Genomic DNA, 20,040 nt, shown 5'->3' on the forward strand with positions numbered 1-20,040 from the left:
CTGGGTGTAGTCTACATGAAGTCTGGCTGTAGTCTATGTGTAGTCTGGTTGTAGTCTAAACAATGCTTCATTGTTGTGTAAATGTTGGTGGCAGATTTAGGACCTGAGAGGAGTGACTTCTCAGTGAATCTCAGGATAGTTCTCCACCAACAAGGAATTAAAATTAAATAATAAATAAGAATTACATTTAAAAAATAATAAAAGTATTAACTCTATGTAATTAAATAATTTATTGTGGTTAAAAAAAAAATCAATATCGTACACCTGTATCTGTGCTCCTTTATGCAGCAGAATTATGAATAACCACTCTCTCTCACACACACACACACACACACACTGAGATCGAGACCTTCAGCTACTGTTCACATCAGACAGAGATACAGTATGTGATCTCAGTGACTGGTGATTTCTGGAAGCAGACCAGCTGATGTTTGACCAGCTGGCCTGCTTTTCTGCTCACCGTGGTTGTTCAGATTCAGTTATATCTGAGTTACTCTACGCTTCCTGTCATTCTCCTCTGAACCTCTTATTAAGCAGCTTTTTCTGATGGCAGAGCTATACATCCTATCTGACACCGACCACCCGAGATCACTCTCCCACATTCTGATGATGGATATGAACGTTACCGGAGGTTCTCGGCCATTATCTTTATGATGTTTTTGTGCTGCTGCTGCATAACTGAGCAGGTGTACAGGTGTTCGTTCTTGTTAAAGTGGGCGGTGACGAGGCATTATATATTAATACACAGTGTTGCTGTGTATAGTTATTTAAAATAATATAATAACTTTTTTCTGGCTTACAAAGAATATTCCAGAAGGCCAAAGAGATTAGATGTTTTATAAACATTTCCAAATCCATTAAAAGTGAAAAGCTGAACTCATTTAGTTACGTAAACAGAGGCGTAGAAGTAGAAAAAGAGCTTCTACAGAACTAAGTAAAGGCTCTGAATACGCAGAGGAATGAGACTTTTAGCTTTTACGTTTAAACACATTTGCAAGGATTTCTAAAATCATTTTGTTTTAAAATTTGTGGATTATTGCGTGCAAATTATTGAGCAAGAAAATAGAATTGAATGCACTGAACATAATGTACGGTGTGTGTGTGTGTGTGTGTGTGTGTGTGCATGGACTGCAGGAGTCTGAGTGCTTTGTGAATCCATTAAACCAAATCCATCAATTTAAAAACCTGATACCTAATGGCCACTGTGGGAGGATAAGCATAATTGTTTTAATGTAGTAATAATAATAATAATAATAATAATAATAATAATAATAATAATTACAGTATAGACCATGCCCACTTTTGGTTTAAATACAAAAAGAAATGTAAATATTTTGTGGACTAAACAGACAGAAAGACGGACTACTGTTCAAATATACACACTCAGCCTCCTTCAGATTCTGCACACACTGTATTGAAGATTTATTTAAAAATCTTGTGTGTGTAAAAATTCATAAAAACATATTAAATACAGCTACTAATACCGTACGTGCCCATGCTAATATTTCATTATAGATATTATATACATGCGGGTAAATAAAAATATAAATTCGTCCACCTAAGACTCGTCAAAAACCTATCTTTGTATTTTATTATAAATCAAAAAAGATTAAAATCTATTGTGCCATGAAATAACGAACCATTCTCGTTAAAAGTAAAAGTAAATAGGAATGATACGAATATTTTGTGCAAAACCATACACACTTACAAACCCACAAAAATACATTTTTTTTTCATGAAAAGAAAAGGTACCAACAGGAACCTGATGTGATTCAGTGTGCAGATGAGTTGTAAAGCAGTATGAGTAGTGTGTGTGTGTGTGTGTGTGTGTGTGTGTGTGTGTGTCATCACAGTGGGGGGTGGAAGTTGATGGTGTGGTGTCTAAGCCCTTGAGATGTTTTGTAGCTTTTCCCACAGCGGCACTTGAAGGGCTTCCTCACGCGGATCTGTGTCCTGTGTCCGTTCTTAGCGTGATACTTTATACCGTTCACGTTCTTTAATGAGAAACAACAGCATGTTAGTCACAGCCAAGGAAGTGTTCAAAACAGAAACTAGCAGCATGCTGACGCCGAACTAAACTTAAATACGTCAGGGTGTTAATATGATCAGTGCCTTTAAGGTAGTCTGACTCAAACAGCTGGCATGGTTGTGGATGGGGGCGGCGGTTAACCATTACCTGTTCCTCAGGAGTGAGATGAAGCTGAGAGTTTTGCTCCCACTAAACTACCGTTAAACAAACATGCGTCTCTCTTTACTGTTCTCTAAACGTGTAAAGGCAGGACGCTGCAGATAAATATTTATTAAACTATAACTACTATAATAATAATTTTTATTATTTTTGCCATGTGTATGGCGGTGTATCTGTACCTTGTATCTTTTTTTGCAGCCAGGCACTGGACAGGCGAAGGGCTTCTCGTCTCCTCCGTTCATGCACATGGAGCTCAGGATGGACTCGGAGCTGATGGCGCTCTCTGTAGTCCACGACTCGTCACTGTCCGAGTCTTCATACTCGACCTCCTCTTCATCACACTCACTGCCTGTGGAGACGAACAACTTAACGTTTACTTCCATATTATTCTATACAATGTACTCTATACCCCTGTACGCTATATACATGAACCCCACACCCCCGCTTTCTATACCCCATACACTATACACCTGTCTCATGTACATCATATCCTGTGCCCAGTCCCCTATATCCCATATTTATAGCCCAATTTCCTGTACCCCATACCCTAAACCCCCGTATCCTATAATTCAGTTGTGATCTTTACCAACGGTGCCAGTAATTCTGCACCTGACTACATAAAAATCCATCTCGCACACACACACACTGACCTGTTGGTGTGCTGCTGCGAAAGGAAGATGAAGGGGTGATGGGTGGAGTCACGGGCGGGGTCAAGCTGCCGTTACTGTGACGAGGGGGGGTGGACATGTTGTTACGGGAGACAGTACCAGTGACTGAAAGCGCCAGTTTCGGCTGCACCTTTTTCTTCTGGTTCTCCTGCTCCCTGCGTGCTGCTTCCGTCGTGAATCTACACACACACACACACACACACACACACACACACACATTTACTACATTGCACAACCAACTGTTATATACTTAATTTTAAACTTGTTTTTTGTGTACACACAGTGACCCATTATGGCAAATTAATTTGTCTCTGTGCATGTTCTGAGCCTTTCCTCGGTTCTCTGTAGAAGCTCTTTAGCAGCAGTTCCAGCTTCAAGTCTTCTTAGCTAAGTCTCTACAAGCTCTACACTCCTGGATTTGTGCAGTTTCTCTCACTCCTCTAAAGTTTGATCAGATTGGATGCGGAGCGTCTGTAAGCTGAATCTTCAGCTCTCTCCACAGATAGGGCTTCAGGTCTGCTGAGATGTTCCTGGATCACTCAGGAACATTCAGAAACTCAATGCAGCCTGGACTTGGCTGTACGCTTAGTGTTCTTGTCATGAACAACCTTTTACTCCAGTCTGACGTCATGTGAACTGGAGTAGGTTTTTTCACCACCACACTACACTATAAGGTGTATTAGCCAGTCGATGTGCACAAGTCTTCTCTCGAGTGGCTTCTCTCGCGTCTCACTAGGATCCATTTGATGCTCCTCCTTCCTTCAGGTTCTCTCCTCTCCATTGAAGATGTTACATTGGGTTCTTGGTCACTCCATACATCCAGCTACAGGATGAGTGCTGGAGGCGCCAAACTATGTTACACTATAATGAAGCTCACTGAGCTCCCGAGAACATTCGAAGCTTCAGAATTGTTATACATATATCTTTATATACAACACTGATAGATTGATTACCAGTGTAGATAACTACTAAGTTATGGATTACAAATATACTAACGTCATCACACACGAACACACCTGTTGATGTAGCTCAGGGCGACGTACGTGGGCTGCTGCAGCTCCTGTTTCTCCAGCACTCGAGGATCTGTATCTGTAACACAAATAATAAAAATAATTAAAACTGCAAGCAGCAGGGGCCAAGCACCTTTTGGACCCAGCTCTTCAGTAACAAAGAAAGATCAGACGTCACTGGGACCATCCACACTCAGTCCCCATGGAGATGCGAAAGTTGATAACAATACATCAAGCAACTCAAAAGTCTGAGAAGAAAGTTTTGTTTGAGTCAGTCTCATGATGTTATACAGAAGATGACAAAACATGGATAAAAAAAATTACAATAGCAGAAATGTAAACACACACGCTCTGGTGTGTTGTAGCGGTATTCTTGCATATGTATCTCTAAACAATCATCAAAAATAGTTATAACAGTAGCTGAGACCAGTGAGGCAAATTTGATTAAAATCTGTATGGCGAGCTGTGTGTGCGCTTCCAGAAGCCATAATGTAAAAAATATAATTATATCATCAAGAAGAAAAAGAAGATACGAGCACATCACCTCTATCTTATCCACACTGCATTGGCTACCAGTAAAATTTCACATTAACTTTAAAACACTACTTTATGAAGCACTAAATGGTCTCGTGCCGCAGTCTCTCAATGGAACTGCTACTGTCTTACAATCCGCCACGCCTACCTTAATCAAAGGATGCAGGCTGCACAGTCCCAAAGTTATGGAATAGTCTTCCAAATAGTGTTCGGGATTCAGACTCAGTGTTTTTAGGTCCAGGCTAAAAACCTATTTATTTAGCCAAGCATTTTTATAAATAGATTAGCCTTAGGTAAAGGAGCAGATCTGGGGGACTCATGGACGTAGAGTATTATGGTGAACTGGTATGTTTAGATGCTGTCTTCCCCACTCTCATTGATCACTCAGGTTTGTTGACGGTGAGGTGATTGGTCGATTTACATCCCAGTTCCCCCTCATGTCTGTGTTTCCTTCTGGCTCTCCCTTTTAGTTATGATGTCATAGTTAGTCTGAGTTAGGTTTCAAGGTTTCTTTCTCACGTTGTCTCAGGGAGTTTTTTCCGTTAGCACCTCTGGCTGCTCATTAGGGACAAACTGATAAAGCTAAAAAAAAAAATAGTATATATATATATATATATATATATATATATATATACTCAGCAAAAAAAGAAACGTCCCTTTTTCAGGACTGTGTATTTCAACAATAATGTTGTAAAAATACAAATAACTTTACAGATCTTCATTGTAAAAGGTTTAAACAATGTTTTCCATGCATGTTCAATTAACCATAATCAATTAATTAACATGCACCTGTGGAATGGTCGTTAAGACCTTAACAGCTTACAGAAAGTAGACATTTAAGGTCACAGTTCTAAAAACGCAGGACACTAAAGAGACTTGTCTACCGACTGTGAAAATCACCCAAAGAAAGATGCCCAGGCAGTCCATGAGGAGGAGATGCACTGCAGTAGTTCAAGCAGCTGGTGGCCACACCAGATACTGACTGGTACTTTTAATTTTGAGCCTCCCTTCATTCAGGGCCACATTGTGAAACATTTTTAGTTTATGTCTTATGGTGTTGACTCTTTTAGTGTTCATACAAATATTTACACATTAAGTTTACTGAAAGTAAAAACAGTTGAAAGTCAGAGGATGTTTCTTTTTTTGCTGAGTGAGTGTATATATACTATTCAAAATTAATACCTAGGATTTTTGTTCCCATGAAGCTGCTTTGTGAGAATGTCCGTTGGTAAAAGTTCTGTACAAATAAAACTGAAAACTATACACCTACAGTTAGTTACACAGGATAAGGATGTTTCTTCACACGTCTGAACAAAAGAAAACAAGGAAAAACTTGCTTTAAATTTTCATCACACACGCGGGTGCGCACACACTTAAACACACACTTTCACCAAAATCGAGACAGTAGGCAAGATCCACTGCCTGGGGCAAACCAGGCACAGTTTCAAACAATCCTAAATCGTGTGTGTGTGTGTGTGTGTGTGTGTGTAAGAGAGAGAGAGAATGCATTTGTGTACATACCTGAATAAGTGTGTATCCGGCTGCAGTTTGTGTGCAGTGACTGTCCCCACGTGGTAACATGTGGAACTTTCCCATAATAAAACAAGATGTTTTAAAGTGCATGTACAGTGGTGTGAAAAACTATTTGCCCCCTTCCTGATTTCTTATTCTTTTGCTAGAAATGCCAGACTAGTACTGCCTGATATTTTGATTATTCTGATAAAATAGTAATATTCAACAAAAATACAGAAACATCATCATACACATTGGGATAAATGAAATTACATATATAATACCGAATGTTTCCTTATATATTGTTCCTCTGCAATTAACATGCCGATGTTAAACCGTTATTGTTGCACTTTGGTTCCACTTTTTCTCTGATGTTATTTTAATTTACTTGTAATAATGATCCATTTCTTTGCGTGTGATTGTTTAGTTTCGAGTGTCCGATCTTTATTGTCAATAAATAAAAGCATGAATTAGAATAGGTTCTTTCCTATTATTTTCCACTAATTCCCTCCCGTTCATTGCGCCCCATGCTGTCATGTCTGTAATCCCCACTAATGAGGATTACACACACACTTTGAGAACCAGAGTTTGGAGTAAGGGTTATGACTTAGGGTAAAGGGTTTGGGGTTACATAATCTATGCTAGGATTAGACCCATTAACCCTGAATTAGGAAAATTATCTCAAAACGGAATATTTCTTTTTATTTGTTTATAACTAAATATTGGTTTACTTCCAGTTTCTAAACAAAGTTGAGTTTACATAAATGTGTCTTCTACAGAGAGTGCAGCATTAATGTGGAAAAAAAAAGATCTCACCTTACAGCACAGTGAAGTTATTATTCTTTTAACCAGTTCCACATTTTCAGGAAGCTGGTGCCAGAGAACAGGCTCAGCATACAGTGCGCCAGGAGCAGAGAGGGTTAGGGGCCGTGCTCAGGGGCCCAGCAGTGGTAAGAGTAACCCTGTGATCTACAGCTTAGACTCGACTGCATTCAGTCACCCAGTTTTACACCAACTCTTACCTGTGCTCCAAGTAAATATCATTCATCAGCGTTCACAGATACACCTTTAAACCACCCACACGCACACACCACAAATAAAACTAGTCCAGAAACGGAAAAAAAAAAAAAAAAAAAAAAAAAAACTAGTCCAGAAACGTCTGCACTGCTCAGTTCATTCCAAAACAAGATCTTAGCGGCTGCTGAGTGTATTAAACTCACCCAATCTGGCAACCCTGTCATTACCTGTCCTGTCAGTTCCTCCTGCACTGTAGATGTTCAGAGAGCAGCAGGGGGCAGTGTGAGTGTTATCACTGGACGCACTGTCCACACACTGACAGGACACCCAGCAAAGACACACCGTTTTAAGAACATTTTAATTAACATGCATCCCAATCCTTGATAAAAGCCTCTGTAGATTCCTCAGGGGTTACGGATTTGTCACTCAGGTGTTTCTGCAGTCAGGTAACACACACCAAAGGGGTCCATGATGTCATCGCTGGTATTAAAGCGCAGTGTTTACGACAAATGATTCAGTAAAAGCAGGAAAACTTGTACCAGGGTGCAGTGGGTGTGAGTGACAGAGAAACGCCTGACTGCTACTGAGAGTTTACAGCAGAGTGTGTTCACTGCCAACTACTGGAGGACAAATACGCCACCTTGTGGTGCAGCTGGACAACGACGTGGAATATGCCTATGCCACAAAGCCGGCTCTGATTCTAGTTTCCACCACACAGCGGGACACAACACACTCCCACAGGAAGCTGCAAAAACACACACACACATGGAACACACACATGCTAAACAGAGAAAAATAAGCCTACACACACGCGCGCGCACATACACACGCGCACACATGCACGTACAAGCATGTACACACATGGCAGGCTGGTATGAGGGAATTTCCACTGGATCTCACTAATTGGCCTATAAAAGCGTAACACCCAACCACCCACACAGTATAACCAGTACTTCAAAAAGATTCTGAATATTAATTTGGACGCATGGTTAAACTCATAAACTATTAGTCGATGAGTGAAGGTGACGCAGAAGATTTCAGAAGTCTTGCGATTTTTTACTTTGCGCTAAATAATAATAATAATATTAATAATAATAATAATAATATGTGCTATAATAACTATAAGTCTGCACTCCTGAAATGACTCTATAAATAATAAAAATGTTTTTTTTTTTTAATCTAAAATTGTTATTTAGATTTTAAGGTAAGGTTATTATTTAATATCAAACAGCGTTGAGGTGACTTCAGTATGAACCTGGCACAGGTGACAATAACAGACTGCAGACAGACGCTCTTCACCAAACAGCAGCCTGTCTAGACACAGTCTGGTAGCACGGCTTTTAGACAAAGCAAATAAAAGTGCTCTTTAGCATCACCTGGAAAAAGTTCCTGCGCCTTTCAGGTGTACTCCCCGCCACAGCCACTGCATGGCGCTAGTTCTCATTTTATGCAAATTTTTTATCTGTTCTAGTGATTAAACCTTAAATAAATTTTTTTTACCTGAATAATAAACCACAGGTGTATTTAATAAGAAGAAGAGGCTTAAGGCTGGTGACAGTGAGGAAGTGAGGTGTTTGTAAAAGGAGCTGGAGCTTAAAATAGAGTAAAGGAGGGGAAAAAATCTCCTCCACAGATTATACAGATTTAAGGGATCTCAATAAATCACCACCACGATCAGCATCATCATTACCAAAATGATCACCCTCATGATCATCACTACCGCCATCATCACCACCATCACGGTCACCATCACGAACATTACCACCATCATCATCATCACCATCATCACCACCACTGCTGCCATCATCACCATCATGATCATCACTACTGCCATCATCACGACCATCATCATCACCATCACGACCATCATCATCACCATCACGACCATCATCATCACCATCACGACCATCATCATCACCATCACGACCATCATCATCACCATCACGACTATCACTATCACCAACATCATTATCACCACCACAATTATTATCACCATCATGATCATCATTACCATCATCATCATAGCAATTGAGCCATGTGTAAAGGACATAAGAGACTGTGAGAGACTGGTAATCAAAATCCAGGACTCTCGCTACGCACCATTGCTGCAGAGGTTGGACATTTCTTAAAAAATCCAGAGAGTTATGGGACAAAAAAAAAAAATAACTGGGAAAACTAAACAAATTTCACCTGCACTGAGCCAGAGAATCTGACTGGCTGTCCGTGAAGACACAGGCAGATAGTTGACCCAAATTAAGGCCCTTACTGATGCTGACTGCAGCCTAATAACCATAAGACGGCATCTGTCAGAGAAGGGCTTGAATAGACATTGAAAGATAAGAGTTTTATTCTCGAACGAGAAAAAATTTAATCTGGATTGTCCTGATAGCTTCCAATGATACTGTCATGACAAGGAGATCCCACTGGAGATGTTTTCTAAGCAGCACAGTGAAGGAGGCTCCATCATGATCTGGGGTGGTTTTTCTTTCATTGGAAAAATGGAGTTTCAGGTTGTGGAGGGCCGTTACACAGCGGCTGGCCATGTGGACATGTTGCAGCAGGCATCACTTTTGACTGAGGGCCCAAGTCTGTGTGGTAGTGACTGGGTCTTTTAACAGGACAATGCTCCAGTTTACAATGCCCGCCTGATGAAGAACTCTTTCCAGGACAATAATGTTGCACTTCTGGATCATCCTGCGTGTTCTAAATCCTCTTGAGAATGTTTGGGGATGGATGGCAAGGGAAGTTTACAAAAACAGACGTGAGTTCCAGACTGTGGATGACCTTCATAAAGCCATCTTCATTTTATTTTTAATAAAATTAGTGTTTGCCATTATCAAAAAGAATGATGGCGCTAATCACTACTGAGTCCTTTTTTGATACTTTTAGTTTTGTTTTGGGTATTTTTGTGCCACGGTCTTAAACATTTGATGAACAGCCTGTTTAAATTTAAATGCAGTTTTCAATAAATTGTCAATCTATTTTTTTGTCCTTTGCTTCTTTTTTTTCTTTTGACATTTTGTAGCAGCTCTTACAGCCTGGTAACGATCCACCAGCGCAGAATGTGAATACCTGAAATGCTTCCCTTAAGATTTTGTTCGGGAGTGTATAGTCACTAAACAATGCGGAAAATCTGCACAAACCCACATCGCAGTCATGTGACGTATACGGGGAATTTCTTGGCATTTTCAGACCTCGAGCGCTTGTGTCTGAGGTTTAGGCAAAAAAAAGAGGAACAGCATATATAAACTGTTTAATGATTAACAATCAACAAAATAAGCCTAGTCTTAAAGACCAAATACCGTAGGGAAACGACACTCCTACATGCCACACCCACTTTCAGTCATACTTCTTACTTTAATGTTCAGGGCCCGTATTCACAAAGCTTCTTAGAGGGCTCTTAGCTTAGGTTAAAAAGTCCTAGCTGGGAGACCTAGACTAAAAGTGATTTAGGAAACTTCTCAAAGCAACTGTTTAATGATTAACAATCAACAAAATTATCAAAAATAACAAAATAATTAACCAAATAAGATCTTAAAGTGCCCTAATTATGCCATTTTAAAGGTTGCTAATATTGCTTATTACTCTTAAAACAGGTTTACATGTATGCAAGGTCAAAAAAACACTTTAGTTTTCTCCAAAAATAGATTTAATTTGACCCCATTTCTAAATGATTCAAAAACGACTCGTGTGAAGCAGTTTGAAGATCCAGTCTGTCTAAACCCCTCCTTTCCATTAACCCTCACTGCTGTGATTGGTCAGATGGCGGGCAATTTATGACTGGTTTACCGCTACAGCGTGTGTCGGAAAACGAAATGCCCATGACCATAAGGCCTTGTTCACACGGGCGTTAAGTTTTTGGATAAACGAACTTGCTCTGAACGTCCTAGACGTTTATGTTGCGTTTTTTAGTGGTGCTTGATTGACATCTACACCGGCATTCGTTTGTCTCTGTCTAACGTCAGCCTGCAGCCCAAATTGTAGTTTGTGTGTTAACTTGTGGGGGCAGTGTGTCGGGAACTGGATATAAAAGCCCGCCGCTACCGGGTTCACTCTCTGACAGCACAAAGTCGGATTAAAGGAAGGTTTTTTTGTGGTATATGAAGAAATGCAAAAATTTCCGCGTAAGTTTTTCAACCATTAATTTTTTTTTATTTTGCCCTTTTTTGCATTTCCCTATGTATAGCATATAGGATCATGGGGTCATATATCCGGGCCTCCGAAGCGTAAAATGAACGCGAAGAAAACAAACTAGAAGCGGATTCCTTGGGTTTGTTGGGTTTTGAACGCCAAGAAAAAGCTGCATGCAACGTTTTTTTTAATGCCGTATAAACGCGCACAAACGCATGTCCCAAAGCCCGTGTGAACACTCTCATTGACTCCTATGTGTAGAAAACACTCGCCGCTTGATCCGCGCTCACCGGACGCTACGAACGCAAAAAAAAAAACCCTCTATTTTAACGCTCGTGTGAACAAGGCCTAACTGAACGACGGCTCTGGAGACCCGTCAATACATAGAAAAGATGGCGTCGGTTTTACCGTGTAACGACCAGCTAATTTTATATTAACTGTGGCTACAAAAATCGAGAGGTCTTTTATCTTTGTGTCAGTGTTGCGTTAAAAGGCCGGTGAGCAAAAAGGACAAACACAAACAAGTACATAAAGCAAACGTGTATTATACAAAACTAAATTAAGTAAATGAAAAAGGTGCACAACAACCAAACAAAGATATAAACAACATTTACAAACTACATATAATAAACTGTATGTTTGCGTGAACGCGAGTGAGTGGAAAATGTCAGAAGTCCGTGTTTATTGTATGTGTGTTAGAGGAGTATACTGAGTATGGTTCAGTCTCACCAGGGTTAATGAAGTCCGGGAGGCCGATGACAGAGGGTAAGAAGTCTGGGGAATATGTCTAGTCAAAGATAATCCGGTTAAAAAATCTTTGAAAGAAAATGATCCACAACAATCTCTCCTTTTCTCATCCAAACAAATAACGGCAGCACTGGTCCACCATTACTACTCATGCATTTTCCCGTGCCTTTACTCTTTGTGTGAGTGTGTGTGATGCGCGAAGTGCGCATGCCTCGTTCCCCTACTCTTCGTGTGTATGCGAAGTGCGCATGCTCCGTGCCCTTACTCTTTTTCAGTCAATGCCTTTTTCAGGCATTTTTTCCCCTCATGGCTTGCCGTAGATGGGGCATGCACTTTGCAAGTGTTAGAGTTCAGTTTTGGTGAATGGTGGAGAATAAACATTTAAAAAAGATTGTGTGCTCTCGTTTTTATTGTTTTTTTATTACAAAGTGTTTAAGTGAACCCGGCAAGAATGCTCTGTCACATTAACAAGAGTGTGGATACGTTAATTGTAAGATGGCAGGCAAGTTGTTTGTGACGTAGAACGTGGGCGGGCAAGTTGTTTGTGACGTAGAATGTTTCTATTTAAAGAAATTGTACAATCATGATTACAGGCTACTTTATGCAAAATTTTTGTTATAGGCTAAATATCTTAAAGACAATTAAACAGCCAAATGTTGAAAATGTGTCTACTTTTAAAGCAACCAATTTCCACACAGGGGTTACTATATGTAAGCTCCTACATTTATTTACCATACTAATTTTATTACTTGTAATATGTTTCAGATTGATGAGAACAATGTGGCTCAGCTTTAACCAGTTTACATGATTGCAGGACAGTCTGTTTAAGTCGCAGTTTTGGATGGTATGTAGTCAACAATCCAAGAGAGATGGAAAGTAAAACAACAAGAGAACCAAACTGGACAGAAAAGCAGTGTTTACTTTGAGCTTTATGTTTAGTGTTTGGAGAATATTTCTTCTTTCTGCCATTTTGTCCTCAGCTATAGAAACTCTTAAGCCTCTTAAAAGTCCTCCTCTCTACTCTTAACAATTTTCAACTTAGGAGTTGTTTTTAGGAATAAGATGTTTCGTGAATAATTTTTATCTTCATTTAGATTTAGTCCTAAATTTAAGGGGAAATTCGAAGAAAATGTCATAATTCTAAGGATTTTCTTAGGAGCAACCTTTAGGCTTAAGAAGCTTTGTGAATAATCCGAATACCCTGATGTTTATTGACGATTGGAACGTGTTTGGTGAGACTGTCCTGAAGAGGGCACTAACACAACACAATGGAAAAGGACAAGAAGTAAAACTGTAATCAGGGCGCTTCACTCCTGAGGTGTCTCCATTATTTAGCCTGTTTCTGTCTGTACCTGTCCGTGTGATTACGAAACACACAAACACAAGACAGGACAGGGACCTGCCGCTGAAACTGCTGTTACAGTTGTGTGTGTGTGTGTGTGTGTGTGTGTGTGTGTGGTTTCAGTCACTGTACAACTCCAAGGTACACATCATCACCTCTCTGTACCCTGGGCTTTTAAATAAACTGCACAGAAGTTTGGGACTGAGGTTTGTGTGCATCACTGAAGATTTATTTATTGTTTATTATTTTTTTAATTTTATTTATTGCTTATTATTCATTTCATTTAGAAAAACTAGAGTAGAATTCAGTTGATTTAAATGATTATTGTTACTTCAAAAATGAGTCATTCTCATTTACATCTATTACATATTTACATCTTATTTATTTAAATAAGGAAGGTGGCTGTTTAAAAGCAAAAAAAGAAGACAGCTAGGTGTTTTAATGTGCACCTGTCATACCTTTAAGTTAACAACTGAATTACTTCAAGACCTCCCCCTTTGGCGACGGTGTCGTTTATAATAACGGCGCTGTGACGGGTTTCAGCGGGAAACATTTAGAAATCAACATGGATATTTACAGTTCCTTGTATTCAGACCCCTTCCACATTTTGTCACGTTACACCCACAAACGTAAATGTATTTTATTGAAATTTTATGTGACAAACCAACACAAAGTGGCACAAAACAGTAAAGTGGAAGGAAAATGATAAATTGTTTTCAAAATGTTGTCAAAATCCTGAGACTCCTATCTAGAATCCAGTGGAAACGATTGCCTTCTGAGGTCACCTGTAAATAGAGTTGACCCGTGTGTAATTTAATTTGTCACTCTTCTATAAAGGGCAGATTTAGGACAGATTGTTCCACCTGTGGATCTCTGCAGCTCCAGAGTTACCATGGGCCTCTTGGCTGCTGCTCTGATTAATGCTTTTCTCCAGTTTGGGTAGACGTCCATGTCTTGGTAGGTTTGCAGTGTTGCCATACTCTTTCCATTTTCAGATGATGTATTGAAAAGCACTCTGTGAGATGTTTAAACCTTGGGATATTTTTGCTTTAAACTTCTCCACATCTTTCTCCATGACTTGTCTGGTGTGTTCCTTGGGCTTCATGAGGCTGTTTGTTCTCTAATGTTCTCTAACAATCCTGTGAGGGCTTCACAGAACAGCTGTATTTATACTGAGATTAAATCCCACACAGACGGGCTCTATTTACTAATCAGGTGACTTTTGAGGGCAGATGGTTGCACTAGATTTTAGTTACAAAAAGAAATGTATGAAATACATTTACGTTAGTATTTGTAACAACAAAACAAATGACAAAATGTGTAAAAGGTCAAGGGGTATGAATATTAAGTCACTGTACTTAACACAACATTACATAGGGTGAGGTGTGCTTCCGCTGAGTTAAACTGTGAGCCTCGTGTACCTTTAGAGATTGTCTGAGTCTGAGAGAGAGCGAGAGAGCGCGAGAGAGAGAGAGACATCAGAACGTCAGCAGCCTCAGGATCTACAGCGGCGTCAGCGATGGAGCGAATCACTTGAAATTTAGGAACCTCCGGTTACATGAAACACCGTATCGCTAGGGGTGACGAAGAAATGAACATTAGCTAGTTTGGTTTTGAGACAGAAAATATTGATTGATTGTTGATTTTAATGTGCAGGGACTTATATTTTTATGATACGACATACGCATCACAATTTGTAATATATTTCTCTTTTTAATGAATATGTATGGATCGTGTCATGTGTGGAAAAAGAGAAGCAGCCAAGCTAGCGTACAGGATTATCGGATTATAAAATTACAACTTAAAATAACAACTTACCTTTTTTGTTTCTTAATTTCCTGATGCTATGTATTGTTTTACAGTTTGGAAAATAATACAGTATTTTTCTGAAATGTACCGAATAAGTCCAAACCTGTGTCCATACTGGTGCTGTACACACAATTTGGAAAAATTATTACCCTGAGGATCCCTTTTTACAGTAGGACACTGAGTGAAATACTTGGAAATTCAAAATTTTAAGATTTTTCTTTTTTAGGTTTACTATTTGACAACAACTGTCGTGATATTTTTGTTGTAAATCTAGTCACCCTATACAGTTTGTATATATTATACAACTAAAGGCATTTTAACAAATACTGTAAATGTGTAAAAATATTAAAAATATCTGCAAAAAAGGCACAACGATGAACATTTTTTAAAAAATTTAAAATCACAAAAGTAAAAAAGTCTGTAAACTATCAGCAATTCGATGTGTGTGCTACAAAAGGAAAAATTTATCCATAATGAGCAGATCAGAGGCGACTGTGGCAAAGGTGACTTTGCGGAACCAGAGCAAAAAGGCAACAGGAGACAATTATAAATCACCACGACACAGAGAACAGAAACGTGCCTGAGACGTCGTCTACAGGACACAGATGTTCCCTGAGGCAGACGATCCTCAGTCTTGTCCTGGAGGAGCTCCTGCTCTGCACAGTCTAGTTTTTTTTTTCAGCTCCATTTAGTCTTTAGTGTATAGACGTCACTAGGGGGCTTCCACATTAAGGCTACTACTACCACTCAGTTGGGAGGGCCGAAGACTATCACGCGTTTCCTCCGAAGCTGATATGACAATAACTTCGTAGTCCGAATATGTCCAAAATGCATTTGTGTGTGTGTGTGTGTGTGTGTGTGTGTGTGTGTGTGTGTGTGTGTGTGTGTGTGCTTATTTTGGATTTCATTAATCACCGTGAATGAATGAAGGTGTTTTTTGTAAAATATCAGCACACACACACATACACGCATACACAAATACACACACGCACACACACTGCTGCCTCAGTCTGCATGAGCTCACCTGTTACCTGTTCAGGCAATAACAATAACCAGGAGAGATCTGCAGATTAAGTCCTGGACATGTGAGTACATGTGCTTCTCCCACACACACTCACACACACACACACACACACACACACACACACACACACACACACAGTAAACACAATTTAAACACCATGCAGTGAAAGACAGAAGGAAAGCCTGACGTCATACAACATTCCTGTGTGTTTATACAAACAGGGAAACAGTAACTAAACTGATGCTGTGGTCTGATTCTGACGAGTTCAGAATGAATTCTGCTGAGAGCATTCGCACATCATGCGACCCTGCAGCACAGCGATAACCACACACACCATACAAACTGTACATCAAATGTCCTGACGTCACATTTCATCAAGATAAAGGAAACAAGCAGGAGGTGAAAGTGGCTGGATTAAAGGACATAGAGAAGGAAAAATCTGTCCGCTGTCACTGACTGTAGACGACCTCCAGCCCGAAACACAAAGCACGCCAAGCCCGGTACCGCTGCACCGAAAACTATCCCCTTTCTATAGCCATAACTATAATCTACCCCTTACTATAGCCCTGATCTACCCCTCATTATAATCATAACTATAATCTACCCTTTACTATAACCATAATCTAACCCTTTACTAAATTATAACTGTAATCTAACTCTTTACTATAACTGTAATCTAACACTATCTAGAACCATAACTGTCATCAAATCCTCGCTATAACCATAATCTTACCATCAGTATGATCTAATGTCACAATAACTATAATCTACCTCTCTCTATAACCAATATCTAATGTCACTGTAATCTAATCCTTACTATAATCACACTCTTACCCTCTGTATTATCTATTCCTCACTATAAATGTAATCAAACCCTCTCTATAAATGTAATCAAACCCTCTCTATAACTGTGATCTAATCCTCACTATTATCTTAAGGCTGGCCTCCAAGAACCTTCAATGTCGTTAACAAACATGTGGAAATGTCTTGGAGTAAAGTCACAACTGTATGGGGCGTGGCAATAACTCCCAGTGGTGTTGGTGAATGACTGTGTGTACTGAATGTTCACGGGAAAGGACTGCAGTGAGCTCCGAGACACCTAGGCTGGGATCGTGTCATTAACATATGCGCATGTATGTATGTGTGTGTGTGTGTGTGTGTGTGTGTATGTATGTTTGTGTATATGTGTGTGTCAGTGTGTGTATGTATGTTTGTGTATAAGTGTGTGTGTGTATGTATGTATGTGTGTGTGTGCAGAGGTTTCAAGTAACGAAGTACAAATACTACGTTACCTTACTTAAGTTGAAATTTTGGGTATCTATACTATACTGGAGTAATTATTTTTCAGCTGACTTTTTACTTCTACTCCTTACATTTTCACGCAATTATCTGTACTTTCTACTCCTTACATTTTAAAAATAGTCTCGTTACTCCTATTTTATTTCAGCTTGTCATTTAAAAAACAAACAAAAAAAACATCTGAAAAAATCGCGCCATCTGGATGGAGCGAATTTGATTGTGGTTGAATAAGAAGTATAAACATACCATCCCTATTGGTTGGTAAGCGATCCATCGCACCTGGACATGACGTCATGTCACACACTCCAGCAAGGACGTTTGAATAAAATAGCATTTTCGGTTGATAAGGTTGTGATGACGAAGATGTCCGTGATAGAGACTCAAGATTCGAAAATTTTTTACATATATATAATTTTTTTTTTTAAATCATTCATTCTGAGAGCACTAATGTTTATTGTAGACAACCATACAAGGGTAATTGTTACTAAGCCTGCCCTGGGTACACAAATTTTCTTGTATGTTGCCCTCACAGATTCCTGCAGCTAAGCTTGGATGTACATTTACATTCCAATAAAGGTTACTGATGACATGCCTCTGAAGTTTGAGTTTTTGCACCATTAAAATACTTATAGGCAACTAGTTATCATATCTTCTTTTCCATAAAACATGTTAATGCTCAGTAGTACACATATATGGTTCTTTAATGTATTTGCATTGTACTAAAATCCATTCTTTTTCAATTGCCATATACAGTATCCCAAATCACTACGCCCGTTAAAAAATACAACAAAACAACAACACATTTTTTATTTTTTTTTATGAGGTATTAGTGCAGTATATAGGCCCGTGGCACAGCCTAAGCTTTTATCCTTAATGCTTTTTCCCCCCCTCATGTTACTATTTACTTTTATACTTTTTTGTAGTTTTGAAGCCAGTACTTTTACACTTTTACTTGAGTAAAAAGCTTGAGTTGATACTTCAACTTCTAAAGAATTCTTTTTAAACCCTAATATCTATACTTCTACTCAAGTAATGAATGTAAATACTTTTGACACCACTGTGTATGTGTGTATGTATGTGTGTGTATATGTATGTGTGTGTGTCTGTATGTATGTGTGTGTGTGTCTGTATGTATGTATGTGTGTCTCTATGTATGTGTGTGTGTGTCTGTATGTGTGTGTGTCTGTATGTATGTATGTGTGTGTGTGTGTGTGTGTGTGTGTCTGTATGTATGTGTGTGTGTGTGTCTGTATGTATGTGTGTGTCTGTGTGTGTGTGTCTGTATGTATGTGTGTGTCTGTGTGTGTGTGTGTCTGTATGTATGTGTGTGTCTGTGTGTGTGTGTGTCTGTATGTATGTATGTATGTATGTATGTGTGTGTGTGTGTGTGTGTGTGTGTGTTTGTATATATGTATGTGTGTGTCTGTATGTATGTGTATGTGTGTGTGTGTGTCTATCTGTATGTATATGTGTGTGTGTGTCTGTATGTGTGTGTGTGTGTGTGTGTGTGTGTCTGTATGTATGTATGTATGTATGTGTGTGTGTGTCTGTATGTCTGTATGTGTGTGTGTGTGTGTTTGTGTGTGTCTGTATGTACGTGTGTGTGTGTCTGTATGTATGTATGTATGTGTGTGTGTGTGTCTGTATGTATGTGTGTGTGTCTGTGTGTGTGTCTGTATGTATGTGTGTGTGTGTGTCTGTGTGTCTGTATGTATGTGTGTGTGTGTCTGTATGTATGTATGTATGTATGTATGTGTGTGTGTCTGTATGTGTGTGTGTCTGTATGTGTGTGTGTGTGTGTGTGTCTGTATGTATGTGTGTGTGTGTCTGTATGTATGTATGTGTGTGTGTGTCTGTATGTATGTGTGTGTGTGTCTGTATGTATGTATGTGTGTGTGTGTGTCTGTATGTATGTGTGTGTGTGTGTGTGTCTGTATGTATGTGTGTGTGTGTCTGTATGTATGTATGTGTGTGTGTGTCTGTATGTATGTATGTGTGTGTGTGTGTGTCTGTATGTATGTATGTGTGTGTGTGTGTCTGTATGTATGTGTGTGTCTGTGTGTGTGTCTGTATGTATGTGTATGTGTGTGTGTATGTACGTGTGTGTGTGTGTGTGTGTGTGTGTGTGTCTGTATGTATGTATGTGTGTGTGTGTGTGTGTGTGCGCGTGTGTGTGTGTGTGTGTGTGTGTACAGCGGCGACAGACAGCTTAAATACACAAGCAAAACAAAGCTGAAAGCAGCCGAGCTTATTACGGTTCAGGCCTCGGTACACACACACACACACACACACTAAATGAACTCTGTATTATGAGACGCTTTAACAGACTGGGAGAAAACACTGCGCTGCTGAGCGTCTCCTCATACACACACACACACACACACACACACACTGTGTGTCTGTCCCTCAGTGCGGTGAGCGCCGCTCCGCTGTGTGTGTGTGTGTGTGTGTGTTAGCTCCCGGAGGCTAACAGCGGCTCTGGCCGTATACTCACCGATGTGACTGTCCTCGATGTGTGCGATCAGCTCGGCCAGGGAGTCGAAGTGCAGCCCGCAGCCCCCAAACCGGCAGGCGTTAGAGAAGAACGAAGCGGCCGCGACCCCCGCCATCTCCGGCCCGGTGCAGAGGAGGAGGAGGAGGAGAGAGGAGGAAGAGGAGGAAGAGGAGAGGGAGAGGAAGAGGAGAAGCAGCGGCGCGGGAGCAGCTGGAGGAGGAGGAAGAGGGGGGGAGGGGGGCGGAATGTGAGTGAGGAGGAGTGA

The 20,040-nt window shown here is 39.9% G+C and overlaps 1 protein-coding gene across 1 annotated transcript; it reads right to left on the reverse strand.

Annotated features, from left to right (window-relative positions):
• Nucleotides 1–1,290: 1,290 nt before the first annotated feature.
• Nucleotides 1,291–19,909, reverse strand: jazf1a (JAZF zinc finger 1a). Its single transcript, XM_053492946.1, has 5 exons — nt 19,776–19,909; nt 3,873–3,945; nt 2,839–3,035; nt 2,368–2,537; nt 1,291–1,994 (listed from the first exon to the last, which is right to left on the reverse strand). Exons 1-5 carry the CDS (start codon nt 19,888–19,890, stop codon nt 1,848–1,850), a joined length of 702 nt encoding a protein of 233 aa, XP_053348921.1. The 5' UTR covers nt 19,891–19,909; the 3' UTR covers nt 1,291–1,847.
• Nucleotides 19,910–20,040: the final 131 nt, after the last annotated feature.

The sequence above is a fragment of the Clarias gariepinus genome, chromosome 3, assembly GCF_024256425.1.
Source record: "Clarias gariepinus isolate MV-2021 ecotype Netherlands chromosome 3, CGAR_prim_01v2, whole genome shotgun sequence".
Lineage (NCBI taxonomy): Eukaryota > Metazoa > Chordata > Actinopteri > Siluriformes > Clariidae > Clarias > Clarias gariepinus.